At 40.9% G+C, this 17,218-nt stretch overlaps 1 protein-coding gene across 1 annotated transcript in view; it reads right to left on the reverse strand.

Moving 5' to 3' along the window:
- Positions 1–17,218, reverse strand: part of CLSTN2 (calsyntenin 2) — a 1,262,395-nt gene that overhangs the window by 420,660 nt on the left and 824,517 nt on the right. The window contains exon 3 of the mRNA XM_068280737.1: positions 4,395–4,590. Within this exon, the coding sequence (XP_068136838.1) occupies positions 4,395–4,590 (196 nt within the window). The remainder of the gene's footprint in view (positions 1–4,394; positions 4,591–17,218) is intronic.

Below are 17,218 nucleotides of genomic sequence, written 5' to 3' on the forward strand. Positions count from 1 at the left end.
AATTGGGCCCAAACTTTATACTAAACATGTTAATGGCAAAGAAATATGGGAACACAAAATTGCCTATAGAGGTCTGCCTCAAGCAGAAGTGGTTTGTATTAAAGTAAACCTGAGATCTCATAATAAAAAGATTTTATACTCACCCGGGGCTTCCTCCAGCCCCATGAGCAATGATACGTCCTTCGCCATCAGCCCGAGTGCCTCCTTTCGCAATTAGTCCCGGTAATCTGGTCCAGTTGCACTAATCAGCTGTTCTGCACATACGTGGCCCCTTCGCACATGCACAGAAGAGCAGGAGCGGGTGCGACTGAGCCAGATTAGCAAGGTTGATAACGGCCGAACTGAGGCACTCAGAAGGACGGCGAGGGATGCATTGGTGCTCATGGGGCTGGAGGAAACCCCGGGTGAGTATAACATCTTTTTATTACGAGATATCAGGTACACTTTAAATAGCCACTGTCCATGGCTAGTGACATAGCAAACATGACATTTTTGCTTTGCGAACGCAAATTTTCTGCAAAAGTTTGCGAACAGGTGAATCTGGCGAACCCCTAGACTTCAATGGGCAGGCGAATTTTAAAACCTATAGGGACTGTTTCTGGTAATAGAAGCGGTGAAAGAGTTGTTTCAAGGGGACTAACACCTGGACCGTGAAATGCCAGAGGGGGATCAATGGCAAAAGCACCACCAAAAATGACGTAGTTGACGCAGAGTCACGTTTTACTCTCTAAAGGGCAGAAATCACAGTATATTCCTACAATTGTGGAATGAAGTGCTTTAAAACGTCTGGCGTGCATGCACTGTGATAAAGTAGTGGAAAGGTTAGGCCCGGTTCACACTGACAAACAAAATGCCACTTTTTAATGCACCACAAGCAGCCGCAAAGAGCTGCAGTGATAACATAAATGTTAGTCCTCTCGGTGGCAGTCTTTGTGTAGTAGTGTGTAGTGGCTGCCATGCTTGTGCGCACGTTTGCAGGAATGCAGGCGATGGCGGTTTTTCAGCCCCAACAGTCAGGCTGAGGTAGTTCAATGACAGTTAAGTGACCAAAAAAAAAACTCACTGATTCTGCACTGAGGCCTTATACAGGGCAGTAGTGGATACTAGATGCCAGTAGTGGTGATGAAGGATTACTGGGTTATAGTCGCTGCACTACTAGGACCAGCAGACCTGTCTCTAGCAGCTAATGTGTGCACTGGACACACAGGATTGCAATATAACAATAGCAAGAAAAGGAAAAAGAGCCCTTAGAAGGGTGAGCTACTGTAGCACTTAGCACTGACTGCACTTGTCTGCAACAGCTAAAGTACGCTGTATGGACACACTGATCATCAATATCACATGATCAAAACACAGCCTTTAGAAGGGCTCTGGGGTTTTGTGGATGGTGAATTGGTATTGTAGCGGCAAGAAACTCCACTGGGGACACAGAACACAGGCCTTACACTTTTCCTATCTGCAGCACACTCTCCCTGATCTGCCTAGCACAGAAGCCAAACACAGACTGCAAAATGGCTGCTGTGCTGGCTTTCTGATAGGTGGGGGGACGGTCCAGATGGGAGGGATAGCTGATTGGTTGTCATGTGTCTGCTGACTCTGGGGTGAGGGTTCAAAGTTTGGCTCTATTATAATGTCATTACATGCCATGTGTTCACCTTAGGGGGCGAACACAAATGCCCGTTATTCGCTGCGCACTATTCACTGGCAGAACAGTTTGGGCCATCTCTATCCATGGATTATGAATGGGACAACACAGAACATCTATAGACGTCGGCAGTATTCTAAGGGTTAAAACTCACCTCTTCTGGCAAGCATATAATCTCACCTAAAACACTAACTAGACATTAACACAACCACCTTATACACAGCTGTAAGAGGCTGGCACTACAGAATTCCAAATAATAATAATAATACTATTGTAGTTTGACAGAATCAATAGTGAAACAATACTTGGCAATTAAGCTTATCTCTAAATTGAACAAAACTTGCTAGACCCTAGAGCTGATTTCAGATTTCCACCCATTCTACTTTAATATCTAAAAATTACAATTCCAGGTGCTCCAGTCTGTAAAGTGTATGGAGGTAGCAGTTTCTCATATAGCTTTTTGATGTATTTTATCATTTCAAGCATTTTGTATATCTTACTGTAATAACTTTGATCCTGCAAAACAGTTGTGTATGCAGGCTTGGCAGGTGATTCAGAGAAAGCATGCAAGTCATGTAAAATTATGGAAGGACAAAAGAGTCGTGAAAGCAAGCATTTATCTGAGTGAAATATACCTGCTCCAGTGATTTATCTTTTTTTTTTTTACTGCTTTAAAGGGAACCTAAACTGGGAGGGATATGGATGTTTCCTTTTAAACAATACCAGTTGCCTGACTCTCGTGCTGATCAATTTGCTGCAGTAGTATCTGGATCTCACGCCTGAAACAAGCATGCAGCTAATCCAGTCTGACTTCAGTCAGAGCACCTGATCTGCATGCTTGTTGAGGGGCTGTGGCTAAAAGTATTAGAGACACAGGATCAGCAGGAGAGTCAGGCAACTGGTATTATTTTAAAAGGAAAAATCCACATCCTTCTCAATTTAGGTTCCCTTTAAGAAACCAAAGCAAATGCACACTTTCTGTATAGAGTACCTTCCAAAACAGCACTAGAAAATGCAAATAGTTCTATTATGAAAAATTAATTTTCTACAGAATGCTTTATATACATTATTCCATTTTAGATTATTTTTACAATACTGAATACAAACAAGTGATGTCATTTAACACGCCAGTAAAAGTGTAGAAACCCGAGATTTTTAGCTTACTTTAGTTAAGATAATAAAAAATCGATTTACCGCTTTATAGTGCATTGTGTATACTAATCACTATTTTGTTTAGTATTTTACTGCATAAACCTAGCACAGTATTTTCTTAAGGTGGTCATTAATGAAACAATTCTCCAGATAATCGATCGATTGTAATATCGTTCGGAAGCTGCTATACAATTTGACCAGATTAATTGAATTGATTTAAATAATGGATTGACTCCATTAATCTGATCGAATTTCATAGCAGCTTTCCTTCAGTTTCCTTCAGCTGTCCTTAAGTTTGATGCGATGTTAAGGTTGCATAACGTGCCCCTAATGCAACGCATGTTAGTTTTGGTTGGAAGTTATATTGAACTGCGTTATGCGTCTCTTGATGCGTACTTTTTGACCCATACTGATAGAACGAAAACGGCGCACGCATCACATTTAAAAAAACCGAAAACATTACTGAGCATGTGCAAACATTGTAACGCAGCTAATTACGAGTATAACGCACAGCATGCTGCACTTTTATTTAACGTGCAGCGTTATACTCCAACGCAATGCAGGCACTGTGAACAGTTGAAAAAACATTGATTTTTCATTACTGTGAGTTGTTCTGCGTTAGGGGCTGCTGTAACGTGCAACTTTAACGTCCTGATGTGAAAGCAGCCTGAATCAATTGTCAAGAGAATTGTATCATTGTATGAAAAACACTAACACATGACAAAATTAACCACTTGACGATCGCAGTGTTGACCCCCCAACTACCAGGCTGTTTTTTGTTATGCTGGGCAGTGCATGCTTTTCAGCCTCCTGCGCAGCCCAGCTATGGAGCCCAGTGATTAGACTCACCTCCTTTTTTTTGTCCCCAAGGGGACATGCCGCCTAAGGTGTCCGATCGCTGTGGCAGTTTTTTTTTTCTAGCCTCTATAAGGCTTTCTTTTACTCCCTCCCTCCTCCCTCCCCTTCCCTCCTCCCCCTCCGTGTTCTGAAGTGGAACAGGACAGCGATCCTTCCTGTTCCGCCTCTCATAGGCATTAGTCTATGAGAGGACGGTGATCGCCGATCTCGTACAGCGCTGCCGGGGACCGCAGTGCTGTACGTATGTAAACAAAGAGTATTTCTTTCCCCTTTAGTTTACAAACAGCCTGCTAGCCACGAACGGTGGCTATCAGGCTAAGCAGGGAATGATCACGCATGTGCGCGGCTGTTCCCTGGGAAACTGCAGCCCCTGGACTTGACACCAATTGGCATTAGGCAGTCCTGGGGCTGCCGCCGCGGCCACGCCCATTGGCGTTAGGTGGTCCCCAAGTAGTTAATCAAGAATTTTCAGGAAAAAAAGTCCTGCTGATCTACTTGGCTGCAGTAGTGTCTGAATCACACCAGAAACAAGCATGCAGCTAATCTTGTCAGATGTGACAATAATGTCAGAAACACCTGATCTGCATGCTTGTTCAGAGTCTATGGCTCAGTATTAGATGCAGAGGATCAGCAGGACAGCCAGGCAACTTGTATTGCTGAAAAGGAAACAAATATGGCAGCCTCCAAATCCCTCAGTACAGTTGTCCTTTAAAATTGCAATAAAATATGAGTTACTTACTTGTGTGACTTCTTCCAGTTACCCCCACCTGTTCCTGCTCCACAATCATAAGCCTGGATGATGAATGTGTATTCCTTTTGCACCTCACAGTCTATAGGTCCTTTAGCTCTGAGTCGACCTTCCCCTGAGGTCCTGTTCAGTACAACAGCTTCAAAAGGTGTGTCCTGGCCATGGATTTTAAATGCACAGATTTCACCTGCAAATAATAAGCATATTGATTATGAATTATATGAGAATATGAATGTTAAAATAGTGCATTTTATTTATGTTCTCACAGGCAGGGACTTCAGGAATTGGAGAGGTAGCCAGTAAATCCAATGGTACATTGTAGCTTGTCATGGTGTTTCACTCCTTAACTAGATACAGACCGCAGTGATTGAGATCTACGCCCTGTATTGGTGGGCTCCTGGCTGGCAGGGCGTAGATCTCAATCACCATCCGCCGTTTCCGCCACTCCCTGCCGATCGTGCTGCTCAAACCCGACGATTCTCGCCGCATCTCACAGGCTCTGCCTGTCTCTATGATGGCAGAGCCATGTAAGCGGGTCAGGAGCCGCTTTCATTGGCTCCTGGCCCTGTCTTTCAATGTAAGCCGTTCCCATTGGCTTACATTGAAAAACAGGGTCAGGAGCAAATGAAACTAGCTCCTGACCGGCTCACATGACTCTGCCATCAGAGACGGCAGAGTCTATGTCCTGGGGGTCCCGTCGAGCAGCGATGACGGCGGATGCAGCGGGTATGTGCGGCGATTCGTCGGTATTCCGTCGGGATTGGACCAGCCGTCTCTGGTCCTTAAGTGCCAAGAGACTGCTGGTCCGTAAATGGTTAATAAATATTGTGAGCAATGACATAGTCAAAGTAAAAGCAGTTTTAACTGGACGTGGATATTTGTAATCTAAAAGGTGTTTTTATCAACTCATTTCCTCCCTGGCCTCACTTGAAGCCACACCTACAAGACTCAGATCAGGAACAGTCTATGGGCTTGATTCACTAAGACAAATAGCATGCCTTATCAAAGTTAACACGCCTTATCAGTTAGCATAGCGAGCGCTACAAACCTGCAGGGGCTCAGGGCAGGGCAAGTGGAGCTCTCATCATTGCCAAACAGCAGGCATAAGTTTGCTATGCTACTCTGATAGGGCGTGTTAACTTTGATAAGGTGTGCTAACTTTGATAAGGCATGCTATTTGTCTTAGCCCTATGCCTCAAACTCCATCCGCCAGATTATTGTCTGCACCTTTGCTTTTGAAAAATGCATTATTAGGGGGCTTTCACACATTAATAATGGTAAAGACCTCCACACATTAAATATGGTAAAGACCTCATACAAAGATGTCTGACACCATGCATGATACAATTAAGCATATTGGTCCTATTACAAAATGCATCAGTCTAAAACTCATAGAAACAATTAAAATCCAATGAGTTGTTATCAGATCTAGTAAATATGAATTTTTAAAAAAATCCCTTTTTAACTTTGATTCTCTGCCAAATAATTACTTCATGTCCTTCAAATTCACTACTCATTGAGATGACCCTTCTGTGTAAAGATAGGCTAGTAAAAGTTTATCTCAAGTCTAAGAATACATGGACAGATGTCCATGAAACTTTAAAGTAGGCACCCTTTCAAAAAAAAAATACATTTAGCACTTTGGTTGACATCAATATATTAGTTTGTCAAAATTAAAATGTTCATTTTGACAGTTCTATTTCATAATGGTGTCGCAAAATAAATTTGGGCAATTTCAGCCCTCATTAATAAGCAAACTAAGTTTTTATGTAGCAGAAGAGAGTATCATGGAAAATTCACTGGACTTGAAATGGCTCAACACACCAATCCATGACACCAAAAAAACCCATCCCTTGAAAAAGTACTAATTTGGTGTAATACATTGACCCTGCAACCCTCTTGTCAACATATTTTACAGATTATTTTTTAGGGTCCAGTGGATTGGTATGTTGATCCACTTTATTTCAGGGTGAAATAAAAGTGAAATATTGTTAGTAATTCAAGAGAGTTCTCCATCATACTTTCTTCTGAATATTGGATGCAACTTTTTGATTGTTTGACCAATTTGGTATCAAATAGGACTTTCTTGACTTACAGCATGATGGTGTGAACTGTCTTTACTTTGTCTCTTTATTAATTTAGGACAAGCTGAGGTTTGTGTTATCTTCCATTTTCAAAGTTTATTTTATGGCTGAAAGGCAAAGTCTTGGCTTATTTGTGACTCAAGCGTTATCTACTGTCAAAAGTAACATATTCAGAAGTTGTAACAGTTACTGATAAACTTAGTGGCATTGATTTTACATTACTTTATCTAGTTCAAAGACGGAACAAAATATTCCCTTTATCTTGCAAAAGGAGAACTATTGCAATGTCAAATTTGATTAAATAGAATCCTTTCATATTCCATAAAAGAAAGATCTACAACAGAACCATCTTGTGACATAGCAAGTAATTTAATACCGATAGCTGGACCTCTATTTTTTTGGGGCCTTGTGGTATAGGTTTTGCTAATGTTTAAGTTATAATTATTAGTTTGCATCTATATATAGTGATGTCTCTCTCCACAGCACTTTAAAGAGTATACCAAATAATTAATGTAATTAATTGGTCCTCAAAAGGTTTTTGCCTTTTTTTGGTGGTGGTTCCAGCGGTTCTGGATGCTTGCTTGGCTTAACAAGGGCAAAAGGGGATAATTTGCATATTTAGTAGGTGTGCATTGTGGGTAACCACAAATGTTCATTTATAACTGAATTATTGCAAATTTCCTTCTGTTTTAAGAAGGCAATTACACCAGGCTTTGCTTTTTTAGTAGGAGGGCTTTTTGGTTCCTTTTATCCCCCTATACATTCCTAGTAGTTTGGGTCACCCTGAGCTGCTTGGTTACTCTGTTGTACTCGTCCAAGCCCTATCTCATACAGCCTTATCAATCCCTGCCATGTACTGATGAGGACCAAAAGTCCAAAACAGGCTGTCTACATGTGGGTTTGATATGGCTGTGTAAAACTTAAAGCTATAGGCTTGCTATAAACCAGCGGTTCTGGATGCTTGCTTGGCTTAACATGGGCAAAAAGGGATAATTTGCAAATTTAGTAGGTGTGCATTGTGGGTAACCACAAATGTTCATTTATAACTGAATTATTGCAAATTTCCTTCTGTTTTAAGAAGGCAATTACACCAGGCTTTGCTTTTTTAGTAGGAGGGCTTTTTGGTTCCTTTTATCCCCCTATACATTCCTAGTAGTTTGGGTCACCCTGAGCTGCTTGGTTACTCTGTTGTACTCGTCCAAGCCCTATCTCATACAGCCTTATCAATCCCTGCCATGTACTGATGAGGACCAAAAGTCCGAAACAGGCTGTCTACATGTGGGTTTGATATGGCTGTGTAAAACTTAAAGCTATAGGCTTGCTATAAACCAGCGGTTCTGGATGCTTGCTTGGCTTAACAAGGGCAAAAAGGGATAATTTGCATATTTAGTGGGTGTGCATTGTGGGTAACCACAAATGTTCATTTATAACTGAATTATTGCAAATTTCCTTCTGTTTTAAGAAGGCAATTACACCATGCTTTGCTTTTTTAGTAGGAGGGCTTTTTGGTTCCTTTTATCCCCCTATACATTCCTAGTAGTTTGGGTCACCCTGAGCTGCTTGGTTACTCTGTTTGGTGGTGGTGAAAGGGGGGGGGGGGGGTAGGGGTCCAAATAACCTCAGAATATGTTTTGACAGATAGGGAAACTTAAATAACCGCCGTGCTGAAATGAGAACAGGGGGAACAGGCTGGATAAAATTAGCCTTCTATATGTAGAGGATGTGTTGGGTGATGGAAGTTGGTGCTGCTCTGTGTGGTCCACTTGCAGTGGCAGAGAAATCTATAATGGACACGGGGTAGGGGAAAATAAACACAAAAAGAGCGCAAAGCAAAGTTCTAATATAAATAACAAAATTTTCACTGACAGGGCTTCTTGCCACTGGAATCTGGGGGCGTGTATGTTGAAACAAGCCATTATTAAACACACGTTTAGCGTACTCAAATGCATGCAACACTTTATTTATAAAATGCACTGCATTGCAACATATTGAGGGAACAACACAATGGAAATGCTGTGTGGAAATTCATCCATATGTGAATTACAAAGCACATACAGTACATCTAGAAAAGCAGCCGTAGAATGCTCAATGGCTGTCTGATTTAAGAAACAGGGTGGTTCTTCCATGAAGCAATGTGAATCACGTGCTTCAGGGTGGCAACAATTAGAAGGCAGCAAGAGACGGCTCCCCTCCCCAAATGTCCCCCTCCTCGCACTTTTGTAAAATTATCCATTATTTTTATTATTCACTGGGATTGATTATGTCTTGATTGTCTTGAATCACTTTCAGATGGCCCTCCAACAACATTCTAGGATCAGTGGGATAAGCAATCTATTTCTTGGTTATTATATTTCTTTGTGGGATATATTTGTTTTTATCGTGCTGTGAAGTGTATCCACTTTTTAAGTTAACCATCAATATCTGTACGGTAAAAAATAGGATGTATCTGTTTGTAAGCATTTGATGGAGGGAATCCAAAGATCCATTTGCTGTGACTTGTGGGTGGTAATATCCATTATTCACTTTAGTGGTTTGATTTTCTACAAAAACATTTTTTTTTCACTTAATACAATTGAATTGTCTAGCTCTCTCTATGGAACGGAGATTAATTTTTGCATTCTTGATGTATTGGTATAATATATGAGCTGATAGCTATTATAACTATACCAATGCTAAAAATAGCAAAAGCCTAACAAGCACTTTTATGACCCAGTAAAATGACGACAGAGTGGAAAAGTGGGCCTTGGCCTATTTTCTATGTGCACATTTCAGCTTATTAATTATATTATATTACACATGAGTAACACAAAAGAAAAATCGTTCTGATGTTTTTTTCTCACATGGGGAAAATGTTGCTTGGAAGACTTTTAGAAACTTCAGAAAACACAGAAAATTTGCCTCCCGCCACTAAGGCAACGCTCTAAAATAGGCTAACTAGACTTTTGATTTTTTTTTTTGTCAGACGAAAACACACAATTAAGACTGAGAGTTTTGACAAGCAAGACAATATTATTGCTAGCCAGAAGTGGCTATATTGCCAACTACTTGTTTGTGCGTAGGATTTTCAGCGATGGTAAACTAAACACTTCTGTATATTAAATCTGCTATCTTATCTATGCATTTAACCTCCTAATGACCACATCATGCCAATAGGCGTAAACGCAGCGGCTCCCCCAGGACCGCCTAACGCCAATTGGCATCAAGTCATGGGGGAGTGTATTGCTGGAGATCGCACATGCTGATGTGCGTGCATCCCCGCTTGAATGACGGAGCCATCTTTTTACATTGTACAGCGTTGCGATCTAGTACAGCGCTGTATGGGGACAGCTCTGACACTGAGCTGTCCCCTCCATTGGCTCAAACAGTGATGCCTATGAGAGCTGATCACACTGATTGGCTCTCTGGGGGGAGCGAGGGAGAGTGGGTAAATACATTTAGAGAAAAATGTCAATTTTTAATTAAAAATAATCACAATAAAATTAATTTAAAAACAAACAAATGTAGTAGCAGCAATCAGAGCCCACCAACAGAAAGCTCTGTTGGTGGGAAAAAAAGGGGGAGGAATCATTTGTGTGCAAAGTTGGATGCCTCTGCAGCTAGCAATTAAAGCTGCAGAGCAACAATTTGTAAAAAATAGCCTGGTCAGTAGGGGGGTTTAAGCCTACGGTCCTTAACCTCCCTAGCGATAAGTCCGAGTCCGGCTTGGGACGGAAATCCGCAGCTCTGAGTAGTAATCCTAAGTAATCCTAAATTGGATCCACCAGATGTGTGTAATATGGAGATCTATCAAGCAGTATGATTTTTAGGGTCTGAAAGCTTGTAAAAAAATTGCACTGCTTTTTGAAAAAGAATATGGAAAAAATCATACTGCCGGGGAGGTTAAGAAGTTAACAAGACCTATTTTAAATTGATTATGTGTAAAGAAAGTTCTTAAAAAAACCAATATGTTTACTATAAAATGAGAAAAGGAAAATAGCTGCACTGATGCCTCTACTACTGCTTGGCATCCAGCTCCTCTCTACTTCCTGTTTCCCTGAATGATGCATTGCACAGCACCCAGCAAAGCCCCCAGCCCAGCAAATTGCACAGCAAAGTACCCAGCAAATAGACCAGCAAAGCCCCCAGCCCAGCGCCCAGCAAATTGCACAGCAATGTATGTGTACAGGGCCCACTCGGCTTCTTAATTATTTTATTTGGACGCATCTGGCTATTTACTTTGTTCATTGTAAGGCACCTGGCTACTTAATTATTTTATCTGGAGATGTGTGACTAATTAATATTTTTTTTTAGTGACATGTGACTACTTGATGAATTATCATAAGTCCTGTAACTACTTGATTATTGTATCTAAAGTTTATCTAGGCAGACCCACTCTCTGTGAATAACACCGCTACTTATTTCATGTACATTTGGGTCTGCCCACAACTCATCATGACCACACTCATGTTCCAGTGAATGGACGCACCCCTTTTTTTGATGCATACACCACATATACTGAGCTCCCATGTCAGTGAATCCAGCACCTGAACAGCCCCCCTGCCGCCCTCACAAAAACATTTCTGGAGCAGCCCCTGCATAGTCTCATCATCTATTCCCTTCCTTAGTCATAGTCTAATGTCCTACCAAATGATTATGTATTTATATAGCACTGACATCTGTGCAAAATGTACAGACTACATGGGTATATGAGCTCCAAATCGGGGGCATGTGGGCCCCAGGCTGAAACTTCCCTGGTGGGGCCTTAGTGTCCCAGTCCGACCCTGTTTACATGTGTAGAAATCATTCACAAAGAGCAAAATCTCTTTACACACATGACTATTATAAGCAATTACTCATGCTCTTCCTCTTTCAAGTAGACTGTTTTTATATTCCATAATATTCATCATACTTGTGCAATACACCCACTTTTAATCTTTCTCCACAGCTGTGTCTGGCTCACCACTTTATAACCTGCTATTATTGTTCACAATACAGATCTTTCTTTTGCAAAAATGGGGAAAACAACACAAGACACAATGAGCGTTTGTTGTCAATTAAAACCAGCTTACTCCTACGTGCTTTTTGGCAATATTAAAGGTCTAAAACAAGCGCTTACATTGTGGAGAGAAATGGTTTAGATTTTTTTTATACCTAACATAAGCTGCAGGTTACATTTGTTGTCATTGCCAAGACTCAATAGTCGTCATTTAAGGTATTTCATGTGCCATTCTGCCGACAGGAAGCAGTATCCTGCCAATTCAGCAGGAAGTTAGCTCGGGTTGCCTTGAGCCATGTCCCACACACAGGATCTAGGTGATAAGTGTTATTCATAAAGGCGTGCTTACAATAACAGCCAGGCCCACATAATTGGACTCCAGGCAACAATTAGTGGAGCTGCCTCTATAAATGGAAAGAGAATTCATATGCTCATTTTTATACATCTGTGTGGATGGAAATTTGAGTGTATACATCTCTTTGCATGGAAATATGCCCACCTCTCTGCACATATTGCAATGTCTGGAAATGCCAAATTAGAAACAATGGCTGTGTTTTTGTCCATGCATTAGCTTTTTTGTTTTGGCATTTCGAAGTCCAAGACAGGTTATTTAAAGCAAAACACCATGCCTGCAGCTAAATAAACAGATGGTACACATATATGTGAATTGCTCTACTTGCCAATGGATTTGTAAGTCAAATTATCCAGCCAATCTTGTGAATCACACAGCACTTGCACTACACACAGTCTGATGACAACCTTATTTCCTGCATTATCTTGGCTATTTCGTATGTCGGTTTCATTTCCTTTGCAGAATAAATTAGCATCCTCAAAATGCTTTGTCCAGTAAGCAGGCAGGGGACACAGGAAGCCTAGAATCTAAAAAAGGAAAACTGTGTTGCCTTACCTGCTGTACAATGCATCAGATGTATGTGGACTCCAAGAAATCATTAACCCTCTGCATTCCAAAGACACTTACAGCAAGCTGCAACTCTAGTGATAAAAACAACTAGGTTGCAAAAATGTATTCAGTTGCGAAAATGAGAGCTCTTAGCTTCCAAAATGCACTGCAATGATTTTGTACTGGACCAATTCACCAATGTTGAGGTTTCCTCCTTAAACTGGTTCATGTGCTAAAACAAGCAAATACGTCATGCTCTTAAACTTGAAAGTCTAGCTGAAGCAAACTGTGGTTCTACCTTTAAGCAAAAGAAACACATGCTTGCACATAAGTCTCATGTCTTAAAGTAGTGTCCTGCACCACTCACACTATTAAAATACAGCAAGCAGCCTGGCCAAAGTGGCTGCTAAGACACATAAACAAACACGAGTAGCCACACTCATCCTGCTGGAACTTAAAGCGGAATATAACCCAGAATTTCTTCTTTGCACTAATAGATTATTCACAGCATATTATATACAACCAGCATTTTTTTTTTACTAGAACATCATTGAAAGGGTTAACACAGGCTTTAGAAGCTTCAATGCCTTCAGAGCTGGCCGCTTCCGAAAGTTAAACATTGTAATCTTGTGTTTACTTAAATGTATCAAGTGTGGAATGTGACACATTCTCTGACTGTGCAGGAGCTCCCGGAGACAGAGAGAGAGTCAAACCATGTCTGCCTGAATGAATGAATGAATAAATGCAGTTATTAATAAAATGCAGTCAGCTCATAAAGCAAACCACTGTACTTTTGGGAACCTATAACTATAAATGAATAATAATACTTATGCACAAATGCAAATATGATAACCGTATGGCATATAAAAAGTAGGAAACCATGTTTTTATTGAATATTATGTCCAGGTTTTAAACCGCTTTAAATAAACGATTCAGGGAAAAGCAGGTGCAAAGGGCAATAGTCAATTTCTTATTCATTAACCTTCTGCACTCAAAACACACTGCATTGGAGCCATTATAATGCCAATCCTGCAAAGCTGATTCACAAAATTCTCATGGACCAGAATCTCAAGTTTGACAAAAAAAATCCTGCGAATAAACAAGTCTGTAGCTGTCCCTTAAAAGGGAAACACTGACAGAGGGAGAACATGTAGCCTGCATGCTGTAGGAGAACCATACAGACACACGGTGGATCAAACAGACTCACTAACTCCATGCTGGAGGAAAACCATACATACAGAACAATTGATATGGTGCACCAAAACAAATCAAGGACAATCAAGGACAACTACAGTGACAGAGGTGCAAGAAGAGGATAGGGAACAGCTTGTTAATGATCACTACTAAACGCATCTGTAGAAGGATTATTACCACCACAGGGCCAATAAAGAACCAAAATTGTGGTATGAGGGTGGGCCCTATGGGACCCCTCTGGCCCAAGGGCCCCGATGCGTTCGCAACCTCTGCCCCCTTTATTGCTACGCCACTGTCTACAATGCAGAATGGTATATACTTAACATAGGATACAGAAGCTATTCTGTAAAGGACACCTGTTATTATATATAGTATTGTATATCTTTGATACACCAAGTATGTTCTGTAGTATGTTTTTTGTTTTTGTTTAATAGAACAATTAAATGTTATGTTTTAATGTATATTTCTGATCTTTATGTTAATAGATTTGATTATATGTATCATCTTAAACATACATTATTTGAAGTATCTACATAGAGAGGTTAATTGAAAATGTTTACTTTTTTTTTTATTTGGGGCAGTGAATTATGATTTTTTTTGCATACGGTATATCTGTCACAATGCACAATAGCAATAAGCGTAATCCACTTGGTGGATATTTGTTTCCCTTTTTTACAGATTCAAACAGGGAGGTCCGAGGATGTGAATACTCATAACAGATTATTACCCATATTGATTACTCACAATCAATATTCAACAACCATCTGACTGTTAGGTTTAGAAAATGTTACTGTGAAAAATATTTAGATAATGCTTTTTAACCACTTAACGACCAGCTAACGCCGATAAGCAGCGGCTGGTCTTTTGTGGTTTTACACGGCCGTTCCATGTCAGTCCACGGAGGGTGTCTCAGTGAATAGCCTGCGAGCCTCCAATCGGAAGAAATCCCCGCTGTTTACATCAATACGGCACTGCTGCGCAGCAGCGCGGTAAAGGAGATCGGTGATCCCCGGCCTCTGATTGGCCGGGAATTGCTGCCGTGTAATAGGCTGAAGCCTATCAGAGGCGGCGCAAGACGAATCTCCGTCCTGCTCCGCCCATGGAGGGAGAGGTAGGGAGGGAAGGGGAGGGAAGGGTAGGGAGGGAGGAATTGTGCTGCGGAGGGGGGCTTTGGGGAGCCCCACCCCCACTCGGCCACACGGAGCATCGGCGATCAGACCCCCCAGCAGGTCATCCCCCTAGTGAGGAAAAAAGGGGGGAAGTCTGATCGCCCTGCCTTTAACACGATCTGTGCTGCGGGCTGGAGAGCTTACGCAGCACAGATCTGAGCGAAACAGCCTGGTCGTTAAGTGGTTAAAGGGGCTTTCTCATGGTCTCAAAGGTCTTTTAGTGGCAGAAAGAAAAAAAAGATGGAAATATTTGCATTATTATCAGTGAAGCCTTATATATATATAAAAAAAAAATAATAGTTTAAAGTGCTGCCCATAATTATTCATACTCCTGGCAAATTTTGACTTAAAGTTACTTTTATTCAACCAGCAAGTAATTTTTTGATGGGAAATAACATAGGTGTCTCCCAAAAGTTAATAAGATGTACAAAAGGCATTATTGTGGGGAGTACAAAAGGCATTATTGTGGGGAGTACAAAAGGCATTATTGTGGCTAAAAGAAAAAAACATTTCTCAGTTTTTGTTTAATTTCGAGAAAAAAGTGACTATTCATACCCTTCACAAACTGTCACAGCCTGTGGGAAAATCCAAAGTTCTATACCATTCCATATAGTCCAAGTTGGTGTAAATCATCCTAATTACCCTGATTAATTGGGAACAGCTGTTTTAATCAACTCAAAAGGTGAAAAACATCAGTTCTCTGCAGTTGGCTTGTGGACCATCATGGCTAAGACAAAGGAGCTCAGTGAGGACCTGCGGCTGCGCATTGTGGCTGCTCACAAGTCAGGAAAGGGCTACAAGGCCATTTTTAAATGTTTTCCAGTTCCAGTGGCTACAGTGCAAAGATGTTCTGCACTGTACAAAATCTCAGAGGTGTGGTCGGAAGCCAAAAGTGACACCTGTGCAGGCCAGGAGGATAGTGAGAGGTGAAAAAATAATCCAAGGATCACCCCAAGGCCATACTGGTGAATCTGGGCTCTGCTGGTGGCAATGTCTCAAGGCAGACAATCCAACTGAAACTGCACACTGCTGGGTTCTACTGATGCAGAACAAGGAGGACACCACTTCTCCAGATAAGGCACACAAAAGCTCATTTGGCCTTTGCAAATGCTCATTTGGACAAAGACGAAAACTTCAGGTCTTCTGTGAAACAAAAATTCAATTGTTTGGTCCAATGATGTTTCCTTCATTTGGCATAAAAAAGGAGAAGCCTTCAACCCAAAGAACGCCATCCCCTCTGTCAAACATGGTGGTAGGAACCTAATGCTTTGGCGTTGTTTTTTTCAGCCAGTGGACCAGGAAACTTAATAACAGTAAATGGCACCATGAAAAAAAGAGTAATACGTGAGGATTCTCAATGACAACATAAGGTAGTCTGCAGAAAAACTTGGCCTTGGCCACTAATGGACATTTCAGCATGCCTATGACCCAAAACACACAGCAAAATTGGTGAAGAAATGGTTAGCAGACAACAACATTAACATTTTGGAGTGGCCCAGCCAGAGCCCTGACTTGAATCCAATTGAGAATATGTGGAGGGAGCTAAAGATCAGAGTGATGGCAAGAAGACCCTCCAACCTGAAAGATTTGGAGCTCATTGGTAAAGATGAATGGGCAAAAATACCTACAAAGACATGCAAAAAGTTGGTCTGCAATTATAGGAAGCATTTGATTGCTGCTATAGCTTATAAAAGGCTTTTCTATTGATTATTGAGTATGAATAATTTTGGACCGGACACTTTTTGCTCAAATGTAAATAAAAGCTGAGAAATGTTTTTTTTCCCCACAATAATTCCTATTGTACATCGCCTTATTATATTTTGGGATACACCTATGACAAACTTTCGCCTAAGTAATTTTCGCATCAAAAATGCTATTTTGTGAAAATGCATTGTAAGAGAAGCACAAAACATTGTTTATTTTAGCGCAAAAATGTGCTAAAAATGCAAAAAATTACAAGCTCATAACAAAAGAACTTTTGGATGGCATTCTTGCTTGAAACATTATTTTTGCAAAAATTTACGCAAAAAGAATATGGGCATTTTCGCTTATCACTGATAGTTGATCATTGTAAATGATAACCCGTGCTGAAACCAGCCAGGTACTACACAGTTATGGCTCAGTATAGCTCTCTTTTATATATAGAAAGAAGGGTGGAATTCTAGTAAATTACAAAGTGCCTGGTTTTCTTCCATGTGGATACAACTCAGTTCTCATGCGAGGCCTGACCACACTGTCCTAATTCCATGACTGTCAGGAAGATGGAGCAGATTAAGGTGGATGACTGAGGGCCACCAACATAAAACTGAGAGATAATTTAGTTCAGGGACTTGCTGTCAAGACCACTTATGGAAGTGAGACATGACACCGGTACAGTTCCCCGCTGCTGGTAATCGCTGCACTCTTTAGAAAACTTGATCATAAATCTCAAGAGTAAAACATGGATACATGAGCTTTAGAAGTCAAACTTGAGCAACTACTTGAGGACCACA

The sequence above is a fragment of the Hyperolius riggenbachi genome, chromosome 4, assembly GCF_040937935.1.
Source record: "Hyperolius riggenbachi isolate aHypRig1 chromosome 4, aHypRig1.pri, whole genome shotgun sequence".
NCBI lineage: Eukaryota > Metazoa > Chordata > Amphibia > Anura > Hyperoliidae > Hyperolius > Hyperolius riggenbachi.